General features: G+C 39.0%; 1 protein-coding gene across 2 annotated transcripts in view; it reads left to right on the forward strand.

Annotated features, from left to right (window-relative positions):
• The window catches only part of Pink1 (PTEN-induced putative kinase 1), a 263,559-nt gene that overhangs the window by 18,382 nt on the left and 223,239 nt on the right, over positions 1-21,938 (forward strand). For both annotated transcript variants that reach the window (XM_070097991.1, XM_070097992.1), the window contains exons 2-3: positions 7,438-7,746; positions 19,434-19,626. In XM_070097991.1, coding sequence (XP_069954092.1) covers positions 7,438-7,746; positions 19,434-19,626 — 502 coding nt within the window. The remainder of the gene's footprint in view (positions 1-7,437; positions 7,747-19,433; positions 19,627-21,938) is intronic.

Genomic DNA, 21,938 nt, shown 5'->3' on the forward strand with positions numbered 1-21,938 from the left:
AGTTTTTTTTCGTGGAGTGTGGAGCGTCGGTCATCTCTACATAAATTCATATTCAAATTGCTTTATTTCCTTGCAAGTTTACAATATGGTTGGCATATTTTAGGAAGTATATTTACATAAGTAGTTTACAGTGAGGGTTGACAATGATTTGTAGTGCAAAGTGAGGCACTGTCATGTCTTGGCATTACGGGTAATCTAAGCTTAATACATACATTACTGATTACTTAACACTAGACATACAAAACATAGTTTGATAAGGTTGCACTAGTTATACAATAGGTTATACATCTATTAAATATTTGTTATTCAACATTTGCTTTAAGTGAGCAATGATATTTTGAGGCAGTGGAGAGTTATTTGTTAACTTTGTAGGTAAAGTCAAGTACTGAGTACAGTGAACCCCTAGATTACGTAATTAATCTGTTCTAGAGTGAGTGACTTATCCCGAATCTGACAAATTCCGAATTAATTTTCCCCATAAGAAATAATGGAAATCCAATTAATCCACTCCAGACACCCAAAAGTATTAAACAAAATAATGTTTTTACATGAAATATACATTTCCCTACACTGAAAACAGTGAGACATGCAGAATAAAACATTACTAAAATGACACTTGCCTTTATTGAAGACTTATTGATGAACGATGAGACGGGAGGAGGGGAGAGGATGGAGGTGTACTATTGTTTGGAAGGGGAATCAACTTCCATAAAGACTTCAGGTACCAAGTCCTTTTCTGAGGTTACTTCCCTTCTTTGTTTTTTAATCCCACTAGGACCAGCTTGAGTCACTGGACCCCTGTTGCACAAAATATCTGTCCAGAGAGCTCTTGTTTCTGACGTGTCAAAGATTTCCCTAAAATGGGGCAGAACATTGTCATTGTACATGTTGCCAACATGGCCTGCAACAGCTCTGTCAGGGTGATGTTCATCGATAAATGTTTGCACCTTTGTCCACATTGTACAACTGTCCTTAATCTTTGAAGAAGGCACCTTCCTCCATCTCTCTTCCTCCGCCTCTGAAACAATTTCCTGAGCTGTGGTCTGTTGGTGTTGCAGATGAAGGTCTTGCAGCTCTGTAGTGGTTACCTCTTCATCGTGGTCCTCCACCAACTCTTCCACATCCTCCAAACTCGCATCCAACCCCATGGAACTCCCCAATGCCACAATAGATTCCACAACTGCCATAGGCTCGTCAGGGTCAACCCCAAACCCTTCAAAATCCCTCTCTTGTACACATTCTGGCTACAATTTTCTCCAAGCAGAGTTCAAAGTCCTGGAGGTCACTCCCACTCAAGCCTTACCTATAAGGTTTATGCAACTGAGGATACTGAAGTGATCTTTTCAAAACTCTCTTAGGGTCAGTTCAGTGTTTGAGGTCACTTCAAAGCACTTTTGAAACTGCTTTGGTGTACAGTTTTTTGAAATTTGAAATGACCTGCTGGTCCATGGGCTGGAAGAGAGGAGTGGTATTAAGGGGCAAGAACTTCACTTTGATGAAACGAAACTCGTGCACCATTTGCTCTTCCAAGTCTGGAGGATGAGCAGGAGCATTGTCCATTACCAGGAGGCACTTGAGTTCCAATTTACTTTCCAGGAGGTATTTTTTCACACTGGGGCCAAACACGCCATGGAACCAATCAAGGAAAATGTCTCGCGTGACCCATGCCTTACTGTTTGCCTTTCACATCACACACAATTTACTCTTGACAACACTGTTTTTCTTGAACACTCTGGGATTTTCAGAGTGACACACCAGTAAAGGCTTCACCTTGAAGTCCCCACTAACATTACTTCAAAATATGAGAGTTAGCTTGTCTTTCATAGGCTTTTGTCCTGGCAGTGCCTTTTCCTGCTGAGTAACGTAGGTCCTCTTTAGCATTTGCTTCCAGAAGAGGCCTGTTTTGTCACAATTGAACACTTGTTGGGGGTTTGAATTTTTCAGCCTCTATGTACCCCTTGAATTCCTGAACATATTTTTCAGTCACATATTTGTCAAAACTTGCAACCTCGCCATGCCTTACCACACTGTGTATGCCACTACACTTCTCAAGTCTCTCAAACCAGCCTTTGCTGGCCTTAAATTCACTAACATCAGCACTAGCTCCAGGCATTTTTTTGACGAGATCATCATGCGACTGCCTTGCCTCTTCACAAATTATCGACTGCATAACACTATCTCCTGCAAACTGTTTTTGGTTGATCCAGACCAACAACAAAGTCTCCACATCTTCCGGTATTTGCGATCTGTTTTGTAAGCATATTTGCACCTTTTGCATCAACAGCTTCCTTGATTGCCTTTTTCTTGGCCACTATAGTAGCGATGGTTGTGTGGGGTTATACAACCCGGCCAGCTCGGTGACACGCACTCCAATTTTGTATTTTGCAGTGATCTCTTTCATGAATTTTATAGTGTTTCTCACCCTCTTTACCAAAGGGCTTTCACTAGAAGCTTTCTTTGGGTCCATGGTGGCTTATTTAGCAGTTACGAGCACTAAAAAGAATGGAATAATACAAAATGTATTGTATGAATGCGTGGGATCGGCCTCACTGTCTGGTAAACAATGGCACACTGGCTGTACATGGAGTTTCGGGGCCGCTCATGCCGCGTGGATGCGTTCCGGACGAATGACTTATTCCGAGTTCAGTGACGTTCACCGAGCCAATATTTTGACGAAAAAACGTTACTTGTTCCGATGACAACTTAATCCGGGGGTCCACTGTATTTAGTTTTGGGTGAGTAGGTGATTTTTAAGAAGAGTCTTGAATTGATGTACAGACAGGGTTCCTTTGGTATTCGCTGCCACGTGGCGGCATGATCCAGCACTGACAGCCAGAGCAGCAGGCGTCAGTTGTCTCAGCGCTTGTAGTGTTCACATGTGCGACTGCTGTTCACTAATGTTTTGTTTTTGCTTTTTATTTTGTGATTTGTGTTTAATTTCACTGCAAACATGTCAAAAAGAGCTGCTGATACCCCAATGGGTAACAGTGAGAAAAAGAAAAGGAAGCATCTGACATTATCAGTAATGCAGAAAGTAGAGTTACTGCAGAAGCTTGATCGTGGTGTGTCAGTACGGCATCTTAATGAAGAATATGGTATTGGAACTACCACTGTTTATGATTTAAAGAAACAGAAAGACAAGTTACTGAAGTATTATAATGACAATGATGACCAAAATCTAATGAAAAATAGGAAAACCCTGCATAGGGCAAAAAACAAGGGTCTTGACTCAATGTTTTCTTCTCTACCATAGGAAAAAACCTAGCGAGCAGAATCCCAAGCTCAAACACCCTACCAAAAGACTACTCACTGGTACCTACCCGAATACACTATTCCTAGCTCAGACCAACCCAACAGAAGTGTTGCTCACCATCAACACACTTAAAAACAGAGCAGGAGATTTAAATAACCTACCACCTTTTATGTACCAAAAAGCTTCTCAAGTACTGTCACCAATTATTGCGACACTCTTTAACAAATCCATTGAATTCTCCACCTGCCCATCCATTCTCAAAATAGCTAGGGTCACCCCAATCCAAAAAGGAGATCAAGCAGACCTGAATAACTATAAGTCAATATCTAACTTATCCCTTCTCTCTGAAATCTTTGAAAAATTAATTCATAGGCAGATCTACTCTTACCTTGTCTCCCACGACATATTCAACCTATGCAAGGCAGGTCCAGTTTTCCCACCAGCTTAAGCCAATGCCTTGACCTAGTGAGGTCAGACACGTCACTTAAGGGAGGAGCACTGCATCCAACCTAGTAGCACAAGCTAGTCACGTCCAACTCACACCCACTCATGTATTTATCCAACCTATTTTTAAAACTACACAATGTCTTAACGTCTATGACGGTACTCGAGAGTTTGTTCCACTCATCCACAACTCTATTACCAAACCAGTGCTTTCCTGTATCCTTCCTGAATCTGAATTTTTCCAATTTAAAGCCATTGCTGTGAGTCCTGTCTATGTTAGATATTTTTAGCAAGCTATTTACATCCCCTTTATTAATTCCTGTTTTCCATTTACACACCTCAATCGTATCCCCCCTAATTCTATGCCTTTCTAGAGAGTGCAGATTCAGGGCCCTCAATCTATCCTCATGGGAAAGATTTCTGATACATGGGATCAACTTTGTCATCCTCCTTTGTACGTTTTCCAGTGCATTTATAACCATTCTGTAATACGGTGACCAAAACTGTGCAGTATAATCTAAATGAGGCCTGACCAAAGCCATATAGAGTTGAAGAACAACCTGAGGACTTCTATTATTTATACTTCTTGTTATGAAGCCAAGGATTCTGTTAGCTTTATTGCGAATACTAATGTACTGTTGTCTTGGTTTTAGATTACTGCTAACTAGAACTCCTAAATCCTTTTTGCACTCTGTAATATTAAGATCTACATTATTTAGTTTATATGTGGCATGGTTATTTTCCTGTCCAACATTTAGAACTTTGCATTTGTCTATATTAAACTGCATCTGCCACTTCTCCAACCACTGCATCAGTCTATTCAAATCATACTGGAGTGCTCTAATGTCCTCATTAGAATGAATTGGATGGCCTATTTTGGTGTCATCAGCAAATTTGCTTATGTCGCTATTTATTCCCTCATCTATGTTGTTTGCGTAGATTGTGAACAACAAGGGGCCCAGCACTGACCCCTGTGGAACACTGCTTGTGACATGCCCCCATTCTGATTTCTCCCCATATACACAATATCATATTTAATACCATGATCTACCTCCTCAAATACCTTAGTGAAGAAAGTTAGTAAATTCGTAAGACAGGAATGCCCCTTTATAAAACCGTCCTGAGATTCATTAATCAATTTATGCCTTTCGAGATGGCTACGAATTGCATTGGCAATTATTAATTCCATAAATTTTCCCACTATGGAGGTAAGACTTATTGGTCTATAGTTCGAAGCTAAGGGCCTGTCACCTGCCTTGTAAATAGGTATTACATTTGCCATTTTCCATTTATCAGGCACTGTGCTAGTTTGTAGTGATATGTTGAAAAGATTAGCCAAAGATTTGCTAAGTTCCTCTTTACATTCCTTTAACACCCTTGCAAACAGTTCATCAAGGCCTGGGGATTTGTTAGGTTATAATTTCTGTATTTGTCTGAGAACCATATCGCTAGCTACCACAATTGTGCATAGTTTATTATTGTCCTGTTCTACATAATCTATTATTTCTGGAATTTCACTAGTATTTTCCTGGGTAAAAACCGAGAGGAAGTAAGTATTGAAAATGTCACACATATCCTTATCACTGTCAGTGATCTGACCTGAGTTACTCTTAAGTGGGCCTATCTTGTCCTTAATCTTACTTCTATATACCTGAAAGAACCCTTAGCCTCATAATCCCTTTTTGCTCTTCTTATTCCCTTTTTTTATTTCTCTCTTTAAGTGAGTATATTGATTTCTTAACTGCCCATCCTATATATGCCTGTCTTTTGACCAATGAGATGTTTTAATCTATTGTTCATCCATTTGGGATCATTTTTATTAGATCTAATTTCCCTACTCGGAACTAATGTACACTGCTCTTGAGAAAAAAGAAGTCTCACTGGGAATCTTCATTGATTTACGTAAAGCTTTTGATGTAATTGATCATGATTTGTTGCACATAAAATTAACACACTATGATATAAGAGGGCACTCCCTCAACTACCTAAAGTCATACCTTAGCAACAGAAGTCAATATGTGTACACAAATGGAGCTAATTCTTCCATACAACCAATTACAGTTGGGGTCCCACAGAGAAGTGTCCTTCAAATCAAATCTAATCAAATCAAATCAGAGTTTATTCTCTATAAGGATTATAATGCAGGGTTTACAGATTTTGGTTGTTGTGTGGTTTACATGTAGTAAAATAATAATTACAGAGGGGGCCACTAGAACACCTAGCATGGCTAGGCATTTTGGGCAAACTTAGATTAATTCTTAACCTTAAATTATAACAAATTGTGGAGTAAGTTGACTAAATACTAAGTGACAAATACTAGTTTGTGAGTTTAGCAATGTGAATGCTTTTGTTTTGGCACAATACATAGTTTCTATATTGGAGTATCACAGGCAAACTTATGACTAGTTTGGAATCACTATTTTAAGATTAGGATACGTATTTCTGTGCTTATAGTCAAATGGGTGAGTGAGTGTAAATGTGCACCACCAGGTGGTTTTTATGTAGTTAGTTGATGGGGTGTATCAGGGAGATAAGATGTTTTCTAATGGTAGTTTTGAAGGTGATAAATGTGTCTGCTGTTCTAGAGTTTTCAGGTAGAGTGTTCCAGATTTTAGGGCCTTTGACATACATTGAGTTTTTGTAAAGGTTTAGTCGGACACGGGGAATGTCGTAGAGATGTTTGTGTCTGGTGTTATGCCTGTGGGTCCTGTCACAACTATCAAGAAAGCATTTTAGGTCAAGGTTAATATTGGAATTTAAGGTCCTGTATATGTAGATTGCACAGTAGTAAGTGTGGATGTTCTGAACAGGGAGTAAGTTTAGATCTATGTAGAGTGGGGGGGTGTGTTGCCAGGGATGGGAATTAGTGATTATTCTTACTGCAGCTTTTTGTTGAGTTATTATTGGCTTTAGGTGTATTGCTGCAGTTGATCCCCAAGCACAAATAGCATAGGTGAGGTATGGATGAATGAGTGGTATAGTGTGAGAAGGGCATTTTGCGGCACGTAGTATCGTATCTTGGAGAGGATCCCAACTGTTTTGGATACTTTTTTTGATATGTGTTGGATATGGGTCCTGAAATTCAGGTTGTTGTCGAGGTATAGGCCTAGGAATTTGGCCTCATTATGACATTATGACACAGTTCTACATGATGGACAGCGAAAGGGTTAATAGTTTCAAGAAGTAATTATGTTGGTTGCTAGGAAGATGGGGTAGTAGTCAGTTGTATTGATGGTGATTATGCTTGTTTTAAGAAATGCTATTATGGTTGTGCAGATGTAGTCAGATGAGCCTGCAGTTGTCTCATAAATTCTTGTAGGTTTGGTTATTGATGATGCTAAGCAGTTGCACATGTTTAGGAACACAGCCATGTGCAAGTCCTCTAATTGAAAGAGGTTAATGATAAATTCTCCAGCAGTTATTAAGAGGGGTTTATTTATTATACTGTTTATGGTTTGGTCTTTAATATTGTCTCAGAAGTTGTATAACCTGTAGACAGCTCTTGTTGTGACTGGGGTCTTAAATATTTGATTATAAATTGTGCAAATATGTATTTGTAAAATTCTCCTCTTGGTATATATATGTAGTTCATACATTTTGTCTCATTAGCGTAGTAGACTGCAATTCCACCACCCATTTTGGGAAGTGGAATATGGTACGTGTGCTTTGGATGTGAGTCAGAAATGCTTTAGTTTAATATAATGTAGTACAAAATTTCATAATTAATTCCTCTTTCACAGTGGCAGAGTGAAGGGGGTGCTGGGGCGGGCAAGAATGCAGCAGAATGTGGCAGTGAAAGTCAGGCAAGTGCCAGTATAGGCACTGGCCCATCTGTTGCAAGTAGCGTGGTAAGTCGCTTGGCTCAGAGCTTAGTTCGAAAAGTATCTGCACCTCTCTGGGCTGAAGCCAAACGAAGTGCGACTAAACGACTTGTGTTTGGAGAGAGTGCCCCGTATTTTGCACTGGTAGGGGTGACTCTGGTGTCTGGATCACAGCTGGGACTAGTTACTAAGGAAGACGAGTTAGAAAATCTCTGCTGTAATATCAGGGTAAGTATTTATTGATCTTATGATTTTGTATTCTCTTAACAACATAATTATTATTATTTAGGGTTTTCAAAAGATTAATGAGAAGAGTGGTTAGAATTTTTTTTGCCATAAAAATAATCACATTTCAAGAATCTCTGAACAGATTCCTCAAAACAAATTTTAAAAAATGAATACACAGATAACCCGCACATAGGAGAAAGAAACTTATGATGACATTTCGGTCTGATTTGGACCATTAACTGGTCACACACTAACACACGAAGGTGAGGGAGCCAGTATATATACGAGAGGAGGGCAGTGATGGGACAGCGAGGAGGAAGAAGGAAGTGGAGATAGTAGTGGTCTAGGTAATGCTGGTAGTAGTAGGTAGGGGGAGTATAGGAGAGCCCCGCATATACACGACCCTCTTTTCCATGTTCATTGTTTTCGTTAGTTTTCAATTGAACCATTGTTAATTACATTTGGTGCTTTTACCGCTTTTCTGCTTTTCTCGTACAACAGTTGCATAAGGGAAGGGTGACCTGCACCATATTTTAACCATTTCGGTGTTAGTCCCATTGTATCATGGCTCTGAGGCCATTGTTGGTCCTCTGGTGTGATGCCATGAGCTCAGCTCATTCAAATAAGCTGTGAGTGGTAAATTTGTGCTTAGATATGAAAGAATGGATCTGTGATAAGTGTGCAACATATAAAAAAATTCTGCAGCACGCAGTGCATAATGAGAAAAAACTGCAACCGTGTTTTTGGTTTAAAATGGCGACTTTGTGGTGTATTTTCAGTTTCTTGGTCTGATTTGATAGAGTGGAAGATATATTACAGAAATTGAGGTTATTTTGATTGGTTTCATGACTGACAGTAGCTTGAAATTGAGCACAAAGTATGTTCGCCAATATTACAGAGTACACAAATGATGTTGTGTTCAATATGCGTCCAACTGGCCATCTAATATGCATTTAGGAATGCACGGACATTATATAATCATTACAATAATGGAGTAGTCTGCATAACAGTAAATTTCGTAGTTTTGTGTGAATAAAAATTCAAAATGAAAAGCAAACGTAATGTAAGAGGGGCATGGAGACGTGATTAACCCTTTGACTGTTTCAGGCCCCTCTCTGAAACTGTCATTCTATGTCGCTCAATTTTTGAAAAAAAAAAAAAATTATTTTTTCTTATGAAATGATAGAGAATCTTTTCCCGATGGTAATGACACCAAAAGTTCGAAATTTGGTCGAAAACTCGTGGAATTATGCTCCCGCGAAGTTAGCGGTTTCTGCGACATATGTGTATCGGCGATTTCGCCGACTTTGAGCCCTATTTTCAGCCAATTCCATTGTTCCAGTTGACCAAACTCATAGCTATTTCTTTAGAACTCCATTTTATCTATCAGCTGAGTACAAGAAACCTCCCATTTACTAATTTGGACTACCCAATATGGTGGTCAGAAATTGGCAATTTGGCCAATTTCACGCAAACTAAAAAAGATGCCAATTTCAAAATAGGGTCCAGAATAAACAAGATAGACATTCGTGGCACTAAAATAACATATGCTCTGTTCATTAGTCACATCTCTAGGCCCCTCTTATATTATTATTGCTTTCTATTTTGATTTTTTATTCATACAAAAAAATACAAAATTTACTGTTATGCAGACGACTGCATTATTGTAAAAATGGTATAAATAATATCAGTGTACTAGTGAAAGAATATTAGACTCCCCAGTTGACGTGTATTGGACGTGTGGTGTGATTTATTTACTCTTGAACATTGGTAAAAATCGAACATTTCCGCTACTTTGAGCTCAGTTTCAAGGTCGTTTTTATCGTAAAAGTAATGAAAATCATCTCTATTTCTGTAATATGTTTTCCATTTTATCACCTAAGACCATGAAAACGCGAATACAACGATAAATACTATACGAAAATACACCTCAAAGTCGGCGTTTTATTCCAAAAAAACGATCAGAGTTTTTTATTTCTCATTACGCAATGTGTGCTGCAGGATTTTTTTTATGTGGTGCACACTGACCACACAGACCCATTCTCTCACATGTGGGCCTACCAGCTTTCTCCCGCTTGATTTGAAGCCGCTAGAATTATTGAGTATATATACGTCAGAAACATTGGCTCGTAAGACGTATTTATACGTCGAAAACAGTCAAAGGGTTAAGAAACAGAGGAAATGTTTATTTAGTGTGAGTAATGTGTACATTGTTTATTCTCTGCTCTGTTTTCAAATTGGCAATTGTTGAATTTAGTGTGAAATTTACCGAATTACTGATTTCTGATCACTTTATTGGGTAGCTAAAATAGGTAAATGAGCAGTTTCTTTCTCAGTTGATAGAATAGAAGGAATACTAGCGAAATAACTATGAGGTTGGTGAACTGAAACAATGGAATTGGCCAAAAATAAAGCGCAAAGTGGTCGAAGTCACTGATGTGTAAATATCGCTAAGACCATTAGTTTTGTGAGAGCATATTTCCATGAGTTTTCCATCAAATTTTGTACTTTTGGTTTCATTACCTTTGGAAAAAGATTATCATTTCGTAAGATAAAATAATTTTTTTTTTTAAATTCTTCAGCCCTGAGAGCAAGTTTGAGATCAGGGGTCTCGACACTGACAGTGTTAACCCCTTCACTGTCCAGACCCCCAATCTGAAATTTGTTCACAGTGTCCAAAAATTTTTTAATTTTTTCTTATGAAATGATAAGAAAATCTTTTTCTGAAAGTAATAATACAAAAAGTACGAAATTTGATGAAATTACGCTTTTGCCAATTTAGCTGTGCCAATGATATTTACACATTGGCAATTTTGCCCACTTTGAATCCTATTTTAGGCCAATTACATTGTTCCAGTTGACCAGATTCTTAGCTCTTTTGCTAGTATGCATTCCATTTTTGCGATTGAGCACAAGAAACCACCCAATCAAGTATTTCTACTTCCTTGATCCGAAATTGGTAAGTTGTCCAATTTCACACAAATTTCAAATTAACATTTCCTATGTTCATTAGTTACGTTTCTAGGCTTTACACATTAATTTCATTTTGATTTTTTATTCACACAAAAAATAGAAGATTTACTGTTATGCAATATTGTAATACATAATTGAATAAATAATATCAGTGCCTACGTTAAGGCATATTAAACCCCCCAGTTAACTTGTATTGGGTGCGTGATGTGATTTGTTTACTCTTGAACATTGGCAAAAATTGAACATTTCCCCTAATTTGAGTTCATTTGAAAGGTATTTTCAGTCTTAAACCCAGTCAGAAGCATTTTGTTTCTGTAATAAATCTTCCATTCTATGAAATGAGACCAAGACACCCTGAATACAACTATAAAAACCACATGAAAATACACTGCAGTTGCTGTTTTAAACCAAAAACATGGTCGCAGTTTTTTTTCCTCATTCACTGTGTTCTGAATTTTTTTTTTTATACGGTGCACACTTAACACACAGACCTATTCTCTCATATCTAAGCCCAAATTTTTTGCCCACAGCTTACCTGAGTGAGCTGAGATCATGGTGTAGAACAATGGCTTGGACCTTCAAGTGGTCAAGGAGGATCCCTAATCTTAGTTTAACCCTTTGACTGTTTCAGGCCCCTCTCTGAAACTCATTCTATGTCGCCAAATATTCGAAAAAGAAAAAAATTATTTTTTCTTATGAAAATGTTAGGAATATTTTTGTGAGTGTTTTAAGCCGAAAAAAAAATTTTTGCCATCAGTACTTACCGAGATATAGAGCCGCAAAGTTTGCAGAAAGTGACATGCGTACGGCAACAGCGGCGACTGCCGCCCACCCGGTATTTTTTTATTTACTCTAATTCAAAGGTTTCTTGCATTTTTCAATATTTTTCTGTTTCAGGTAACTTATGTGGCCTGTGAGACCAATGTAAGGTGCATTCTTCAAATATACACTCATTGTTTACAACACAATAACAGAACAAACTTTATCACTATTAGTTTGTGTATACACTTTGTTTACACAAACAAACAATACAAAACAATGTTTATTACTATTGTTCCATAATATATGTACATATGTACAGTCACTAAACACGTTCCTAGAACTGCTGCAGCTTGTGGAACTCTTTGAAACATGGGTATATGCAGAGGGGCACTTCACACTCCTCACACATAAAACGAGTGTCTCTGCGTGTTTGTGGGCGTTTTGTGGTATGCATACATACATAACACCTCTTCTGAGCATTTTTCTTGGCAGTAGTAGGAGGCAGTTGTATGGGGTAGTGATCACCAGGCCTGAAACGAGATGACGTGTGTGGGCGCTGGTCTATTGCAGGAGTTGCTCCTTGGTACTTTGCAATTATTTGTCTGATTACTGACAGGCAAAATTCACCATATTTTGGTGTTTTGTTGGTCTTCAACTTGTATATGTTATAAGCATTTAGCATAGAGATATCAACAAGATGGAAAAAAAGTTTTATATACCACTTATAACTCTTGCGTACACAGTCTGCAAACCCAATCTGCATGTCACATTTGTCCACTAAGCGCATATTGAGGTTGTAGTCCGTGACAGCTGCAGGCTTTAGAATGGGTTCATTGGTCTCTCTGTTGTCCCTGCCACTAGGTACCATTTCGTTTCTGTGAACTGATGTCAACACTGTGACATCACGTTTGTCATGCCACCGAAATGCCATGATGTCATTGGCAGCAAAGGCTTGCACCTCACCTCTGCGAGTGCCAGTGTCGAACCTTGGCATATGTTTACGATTACAACACACTGTGCCACACACGTCTGTCAAGTTCACTCGCAAGAAATCACTGAGTAAGGGGCTTGTGTACCAGTTATCAGTAAATAACATATGCCTCTTACCAAGATATGGTTCCATCATTGTTCGAACCACATCACCAGAGATACCCAATAACTTCATGGTATCTCTCAAAGTATTACTGCCAGTGTACACAATGATATCCAAAACTAGACCACTTCTGCAATCACACAGTACAAATAGCTTTATACCAAAGCGTTTCCTCTTGCTTGGTATATATTGCTTGAATGAGAGTCTTCCTTTGAATAAAATCAAGGACTCATCAATAACAAGCTTCCTGAAGGGATAAAAATACATGCAGCACTTTTGTTTCAGGTACATAAACACATTTCTGATCTTATATAACCTGTCGCTTCTGTCAGGCCTGGTTTTGTCTGAAAAGTGTAACATACGTAACAGTATCAGGAAACGATTGACACCTATAATGTCACTAAAACCTGGAGTTGAAATCAGGCGTTCTGTTGCCCAGTATGTGGTGACAGTGTGCTTATACACATGTGGCATAAGCATTATTGTGGCAAAAAACAGGTACATCTCTGCCACAGTTGTCTTCTTCCACTTGTGTAGCCATGATTTTGGTGAGAGAATTGTATTTGTCATGGTGTAATCACAGTATGTGTTTGTTTCCCTGACAATGATGTCCATCAGGGGTTCATCGAAGAATAACTCAAAGCAGTCCAGTTCACTGGCATTGTTCCCAAGTGGACAAGATGGCTTTATTCCACTTTGTGTTTCATCAAAGTCATGGGGACTGGGAACAAACTCGTCACCGTCCTGCCAATCCCAGATGCGGTCTGCTGGTGGGGTCTGGATATTGTACCGTGGTTGTGGTTGTGCAGGTTGTGGTGGTGCAGGTTGTGGTGGTGCAGGTTGTGGGAGTGTGGGGTAGGGTGAGGCTGGTTGTTGTGCAGAGTCAGCAGCGTGGGTAGTAGCGTGACCCGCTGATGGTGCAACATAGACCGTGCCACCCTCACTATCACCACCACTGCCTGCTCCATCACTCATATCATTCATACCCATCGTTACAATATCGTCATCTTCACTATCAGGTCGTGGTGTAGGGCCACGGGATGTGCTCCCAGAGTTTCTCCTTCCCCTTGGAACAACATATGAAACACTACCAGACCGCATGCTACGTCGTACATACTGCTGCTTCACTGGGGAATATTCACTCTCACTGTCACTAGAACTGCTTTCAATGACCTTGAAATCACTATCACTATGACTATCACTGCTAACATCTGGGTGTTGTACACGACCAAATAGTTTCCTCTTTCGTCCTGGTACAGGCGAACGTGAACGTGAACAAGCCGGCCCAGCACCAGAGGTGGAAGGTTGTGGGTCATCTGGGTTTTCATCACTAATTACGTTATCCTGGGCACTTTTTCCAGTAACACTCACTTCAAAACCCTGGAATTCACGGTCACTGACATTTTGATCGCTTTTCGAGGTATCACTTGGGCACAAAAGACCTCCAATCCGCCGAGGAGTGAGGAACTTCTTACCGAGAGGCATGGTGAAAATGGACTAACAACATGGCGTTCCCACAATGCACCGCTGGGTCCCAGATTTTTTTCACAGGGTGCACACCGACCACTGAGACCCATTCTCTCTCATGTAGGCCTACCAGGCCTTTCCCGCTTGATTTGAAGCCGCTAGAATTTGTGCGTATAAATACGTCAGAAACATTGGCTCGTAAGACGTATTTATACGTCGGAAACAGTCAAATGGTTAATAAACTTTGGTCAGTAGTATAACTGAACATAGGGAAAAATGAAACAGAAGGTAAGAGAAATGCTCCATCTGAGGCTGCTCCTTACCCCTCAAGTTTAACAGCAGGGTGTAGGCTAGAGGGGCAAAATACGTTGCCATACGCCCGAGAAAAAAATATTACTATGTCTTTTGAAAATAGTATACAGTGGAACCTCGACTTAAAAGTTTAATCCGTTCTGTGACCTAGCTCGTAACTCAATTTGCTCATATATCAAGTCAGTTTTCCTCATTTAAATTAAGTGAAATGCCATTAATCCATTGCAGCGGAATTCCTGCTCTCGGGAGGCAGGACAAAATACTTCAATGTGACACTAATATCAACTCTACGGCTTATTTATCTATCACAATTCGTCTAATATGACATAATAAACATTATAAATAACATAGAAACATGATATATACTCTAGAATGAATAAAATGTCATTATGTGATGAGTGTTAGCGGTCATTCCCACTCCAACCATGCTACCCATGCTTCCCCTTCAGAGGTCTTATTATAAGAGAAAACTGAGTTTGTGAGGCTAACTGCACTAGATCAGGAGTTTCATAAGGAAAACACTGAAGCAATATATGTATTTATAAATAAGAAATATTATATAAAAATATAATAAAACATAATGGAGAATGTAAAGACATAAACTGGTTATATAAAGTGTACATACACACTTACCTTGGAGCAGAGATGCTGGCGGAGGTTGAGGGTGGGATAGGCAGAGTGGCATATGCTGTCAGTGGCCCTATAAACACCAACAATAACATTGGAGAAGTTTGTTTTGTTTTGTCCTTTTTCTATCGCTTAATCGCTAACTTATTTGCTACATACACTCTTAATGCTACGCTTTATTGTGAACTTAACTGCTACAATTTGTTTTGTTTAAACACGTGCACAGCTCAGCTGATGTTGTGGCGTTCGCTGTGTCAACTAGTGGCGGTGTTCTGTAGCTCGTTTCTTATTATTATTTTTATTATAATAATAATTATTATTATTATTATTAATTTAGGGAACTGGAGCAAAGATGCAATTCCCTAGATCAAGAGCCCCTCACCAGCTTCAAGGTTCCTTGATGCTGGTGATGGGCTCTTAATCTAGGGAATTGCATCTGTGCTCTAGTTTCCTAAATTAATAATAATAATGACAATAATAATTATTATTATAATAATAATAGAGGAGCTTCAGAATGTCGCCAACTCAGTGCACTGTTTACCTTGCCGTGGAAGCGTTTCTCTCATGTTTTGCTTGCATTTTGTACAGTTATTTTGCCAAATATTTTTTTTCTAACCATGGGTCCTAAGAAAGTAAGTGCAAAGGACAGTGCTGAGAATTAAAGCATGAAATCATAGATAAACAAGTGAAGTGTGCAGGTTGTGGGTTGCAGGGGAAACAGGGGAAGCTTGCTCATAACTTGGATGTTGGCTTGTAACTCAGAGCAAAAAATCGACCGAGCGATGGCTCGTATCTCGATAAGCTCGTATGTTGGGACACCTGTAAGTTGATGTTCTACTGTACTATGTGTGTAGTTAGAATGAGAGGCCATAATTTTAAATTATTGAAGAAAGGCTCTGTAGGAAAGGCATTTTAAGAAATAATTGTACTTTTTTATTCTGATACAGTGGACGCCTGGATATCGTAGTCGTTGGATTTCGTAATATTCGGAAATTGTAACGATTTTTTTGTCAGAATATTGACTCGGTGATCGTCATTGAGCTTGGTAATAGTCATTCGTCCGAACGCATCCACATGGCAACAGCAGCCCGACACTCAGTGTGCCATTGTTTATCAGCCAGTGAGCACGATCCCACACATTCATACGATACATTTCGTATTATTTCATTCTTTTTAGTGCTTGCAACTACTAAATAAGCCACCATGGGCCCAAAGAAAGTTCCTAGTACCAGCCAGCCCTTTGGTAAAGGGCTGAGAGAGAAGGGAGAATGTGCCTCCTTCAGTGATTCTGCTATATGTACGATACTAAAGCAGCAGGAGTCCATAAAGGCTATAGTGCCAGCCAGTGATGAAGTGTAGCATTAACAGTGTAGCAAGTAAGTTAAGCAATTAATCGATAGAAAAAGGGCAGCACGAAACTGACTCCTCCAATGTTGTTGGAGTTATATAGGGTGACTGACAACACTGCCGTCTATGCTGCCACCATCAACACCACTATGTAAGGCTTATCTTTCAGTGGCCCTTATACAACCAACAACACAACAACACTTGTCAGTTAGGGAGAGAGACATATGACATATTTTATTCATTTTAGAGTATATACAGTATCATGTCTAAACTACTCAATGTACAAAACATCCATACTTATTATTGTACCTACTACATACATAGAACAATATACTCAGATATAAACCCTCCCCTCAAACTTCTCCTTACCAACCTCAACAGAACACATGACCATAACACAAGGCACAGATCACTCTTTGATGTTCCTCGTGTCCATCTCACACTATGTAAAAACTCAATGCACATAAAAGGCCCAAAAATCTGGAATTTATTACCTGTGAATACAAAAGAAACACTGTCTGTTTATCAATTCAAGACTCTTCTTAAAAACCACTTACTCACCCACAACTAAATAAATATTGAATAACTGTATTTTATAAAAGTGTAGCCTGTGACCCCATCAAACTATGTTTTTTTAATTACATTACCTAATAGAATAATCTATTCTCTTGAATGCGCAGTAACTCGTCTAACGATCATATGACATGTTTCTGCACTACAAATAGTATATTGATATAGTATATTGATCATTTTGTTATATTATACATTGTTATGTTACAAATATGTGCAACTATAATGCCTCTTAATTGAAAGGTTCAAATTTCATTCTTTAAAATACTCATTTGTACTTCATGTTGTATTTTGTTTACTGTAATTTTTACCACTGAATATATCATTGCTTAGTTAATATTAAGTTAATTTTAAGCCTGCCCATAATGCTCTGCATACAAGGGGCTTTTGGCATGTACACCCAACTATAATTCCTTGTACAACTATGTATCATGTCCAAATAAAGTATTGTATGTTTCTACATTATTAATATTGTTTATTATGTCATATTAGATGAAAATTGTGCTAGATAAATGAGCCGTAGAGTTGATATTAGTGTCATATTGAAAGACTATTATGTCCTGTCTCCCAACACACTACCCTGCCGCACCACAATTCCTAATATATACCAGAAACAGACCTCTCTGGAACACTTTTTTGAGCGACAGGGGTTCAGTGACTCTCAAGCTGGTCCTAGTGGCATTAAAAAACAAAGAAGGGAAGTAACCCCAGAAAAGGACTTGGTACCTGAAGTCTTTTTAGAATGGGATTCCCCTTCCAAACAGTAATTTCTCCATCCTCTCCCCTCCTCCCATCTTCAATACACTAAGAAGAGTCTTCAATAAAGGTAAGTGTTATGTTATTATTGTTTTATTTGTCATGTCTCATTGTTTTCTGTGTAGGTAAATGTATATTTCATGTAAAAAAAAAAATTATTTTTTTAATACTTTTGGGTGTCTGGAGTGGATTAATTGGATTTACATTATTTCATATGTGGAAAATGAATTGTCAAATTCAGCTTTAGTCACACTCTTTGGAACAGATTAATTACAATAACTGAGGGTCCACTGTAATTGTAAATGGTGACAGATGTTTTTTAGGACTTAACATGCTGTTGGAGTGTGAGCAAGGTTGCGTTTTTGAAGGGATTCAGGGAAACTGGCAGGCCAAACTTGAATCCTGGAGATGGAAGGTACAGTGCCTGCAATCTGAAGGAGGGATGCTAATGTTGCAAGACAGTGATGGAGTGAATGATGATGAAAGTTTTTCTTTTTTGGGCCACCCTACATTGGTAGGAAACAGCTGATGTGCTAATAAAAAAATATAAATGATAGTAAATGATCGAAGATATACTGTAGTGTATCAAAACTATAGGAAATAATAATACAAAGTTAAGACACATGTACAACATCTGGTTATCTTTATTGCAGACGTTTCACCATCCAGTGGCTTTATCAATGCAGATTCTAAGACATAATTAGAGAACAGTAGAACAATATACAAAAGATGAGGTAATCAGTGCCTCAGCCTTGGAGTTGGTGTTGAGAGCATCGTGGTGGTGGAGAATCTTGCAATGGCAAGAAGACTGGTGGTTATATAGACGTCGGTGGATATGGACGTGTAGCAGACGAGGGCATAGTCACTGGTAGTCAGGATTCCCCAGTGGAAGTAGGTCCTACCCAAAGGGATGGGTTAGTTGTAGTAGCCGTGAAGAAGGTCTTGTAGATGTCCTCTGAACCAAGATTCCATGATGTTTCAGTGTCTGACAAGTTGTGCCACTGGATGGCGAAACGTCTACAATAAAGATAACCAGATGTTGCACATGTGTGTTAACTTTCATATTGTTGGTATTTTGTACCTTTTTTGCACAAATAATAATACAGTAGGAGCCCTGTTTCCGCAGGTTTGGTATCTATGGTTTCAGTTATCTTCAGTGTACCCTGGCCTGAAAATAACCCTTAATTTTGCTTAAAAATGGCCTCAGAGTGCAAAAGTAGTGATGATGGAAGTTCTTTGAAACCTAAGAGAAGCCATGAAGTGCTTCCCATCATTGAAAAAGTGATAATTCTCCACTTATTGTGCATAATTTATTAAACTTTATTATAGGTATGTATGCAAATGAAAAAGACTTGTAAGGTTCACTACTGCTATCTGAAACCTGCTGCGGATACTATCTGTGGATAGTATCCACGGCAGGCTCTTGGAACTTATCCCCCTCAGATACGGGGGTTCTACTGTAATAATTAAAGAAGGACTTGATGCAGTTTTGCGTAGCTGTTCTGAAACTTTAATTACTGTATGGGTTATGTCCAATCAAATGGAGGTGTACTTTTCTATCTCATTTGATGTAAAATAATGACTCTTATTTATGTATTAACTTGTAAAATGGCTAAGCATGACTTTGGCACAGTTGGCAAGACAACTTTGTTTATCCTTGGAGTCTATTAACAAAACCATTAAATTTTTTTAGTACATTATGTTTAGTTATTTAAGATCCTTTAACCTTTTAATTGCATTTTAAGAAGGAACAATTAAACATTGAACTTAATCTGTTTAGGAGGCCATCTCTCGAGCAGGATGGCTACATAATCCCGAGTACTGGCAGCATCAGAAAGATTTGAAAGATGGCCAGGAGGAATCATTTGATGTGTTGGAAACTGAACATACCTTCACATTAAATGACTTTGTGCTAGGGCCAGCCATTGATAAGGGTTGCAGTGCTGTTGTTTATGCAGCCAGATGGAATGCAGGTATGTTATACTGTATTGCTCATGTTAAGTTTTAACAGTGTTAAAGTTAATCAGAAGTGTACCATATGTATCAGTTATAATTTCAGGTACTATTAACCCGTAAACGGTCCAAACGTATATATACGTTCTCTCCCCTAGTTCCCCAAATTTTTGGAGGACACAAAATTGTTGTTTTTTAATAGGAAAAAAGAGCATATGGTACCCAGGCATCCCCAATTATTTTAATATGGCGCACAGTGAGTGCGCACACCCATTCTCTCATGTCTAGGTGACTCAGGCTTATTGTGGCAATGTTGAATGTATGACAAATAAAACGTATATATACGTTTGGGGCACTAGCGGTAAAAACATGTATATACGTTTGGACCGTTTACAGGTTAATAACCTGCCCAAGAATTTATGAAAAACTTTTTTCTGTTGCATAAAAAAAAAATTGTAATTTATTTAGCATTTTCTCAGTGTATATTTTACACCATAATTTGTTTTTATTCAATCTTAGGTGTGATTTTGTACTTGTTACTGAAGTAATTCAGTATTCAAAAGTAATAATTTACTCTGTGTTGAAATTTATTAAACTGTTGCAACTAGGAAGTCATTGTTAAAAATATAATCCTTAAATGTTAATGAGTAAGTAGCATCAAGTAAATTAAGTTGTATTTGACCTGTTAATACAGGGTAATAAAGCTAAGCATTTCATTTATTGCTGTAGCTGTAATATTTTACATTTATTAGATTATTGAGTTTTGTAATTATTAATGGTAAATATCTTGAATTTGTGAGTTGTGAGTGTGGGGGAAGTTCATGAGGCAGTAGGTAAAATGAAAGGGGGTAAGGCAGCCGGGATTGATGGGATAAAGATAGAAATGTTAAAAGCAGGTGGGGATATAGTTTTGGAGTTTACCTGGAGTTTACCTGGAGAGAGTTCCGGGGGTCAACGCCCCCGCGGCCCGGTCTGAGACCAGGCCTCCTGGTGGATCAGAGCCTGATCAACCAGGCTGTTGCTGCTGGCTGCACGCAAACCAACATACGAGCCACAGCCCGGCTGATCCGGAACTGACTTTAGGTGCTTGTCCAGTGCCAGCTTGAAGACTGCCAGGGGTCTGTTGGTAATCCCCCTTATGTGTGCTGGGAGGCAGTTGAACAGTCTCGGGCCCCTGACACTTATTGTATGGTCTCTTAACGTGCTAGTGACACCCCTGCTTTTCATTGGGGGGATGGTGCATCGTCTGCCAAGTCTTTTGCTTTCGTAGTGGGTGATTTTCGTGTGCAAGTTCGGTACTAGTCCCTCTAGGATTTTCCAGGTGTATATAATCATGTATCTCTCCCTCCTGCGTTCCAGGGAATACAGGTTTAGGAACCTCAAGCGCTCCCAATAATTGAGGTGTTTTATCTCCGTTATGCGCGCCGTGAAAGTTCTCTGTACATTTTCTAGGTCGGCAATTTCACCTGCCTTGAAAGGTGCTGTTAGTGTGCAGCAATATTCCAGCCTAGATAGAACAAGTGACCTGAAGAGTGTCATCATGGGCTTGGCCTCCCTAGTTTTGAAGGTTCTCATTATCCATCCTGTCATTTTTCTAGCAGATGCGATTGATACAATGTTATGGTCCTTGAAGGTGAGATCCTCCGACATGATCACTCCCAGGTCTTTGACGTTGGTGTTTCGCTCTATTTTGTGGCCAGAATTTGTTTTGTACTCTGATGAAGATTTAATTTCCTCATGTTTACCATATCTGAGTAATTGAAATTTCTCATCGTTGAACTTCATATTGTTTTCTGCAGCCCACTGAAAGATTTGGTTGATGTCTGCCTGGAGCTTTGCAGTGTCTGCAATGGAAGACACTGTCATGTAGATTCGGGTGTCATCTGCAAAGGAAGACACGGTGCTGTGGCTGACATCCTTGTCTATGTCGGATATAAGGATGAGGAACAAGATGGGAGCGAGTACTGTGCCTTGTGGAACAGAGCTTTTCACCGTAGCTGCCTCGGACTTTACTCTGTTGACGACTACTCTCTGTGTTCTGTTAGTGAGGAAATTATAGATCCATCGACCGACTTTTCCTGTTATTCCTTTAGCACGCATTTTGTGCGCTATTACGCCATGGTCACACTTGTCGAAGGCTTTTGCAAAGTCTGTATATATTACATCTGCATTCTTTTTGTCTTCTAGTGCATTTAGGACCTTGTCGTAGTGGTCCAATAGTTGAGACAGACAGGAGCGACCTGTTCTAAACCCATCTTGCCCTGGGTTGTGTAACTGATGGGTTTCTAGATGCGTGGTGATCTTGCTTCTTAGGACCCTTTCAAAGATTTTT

The sequence above is a fragment of the Cherax quadricarinatus genome, chromosome 60 (genome assembly GCF_038502225.1).
Source record: "Cherax quadricarinatus isolate ZL_2023a chromosome 60, ASM3850222v1, whole genome shotgun sequence".
NCBI lineage: Eukaryota > Metazoa > Arthropoda > Malacostraca > Decapoda > Parastacidae > Cherax > Cherax quadricarinatus.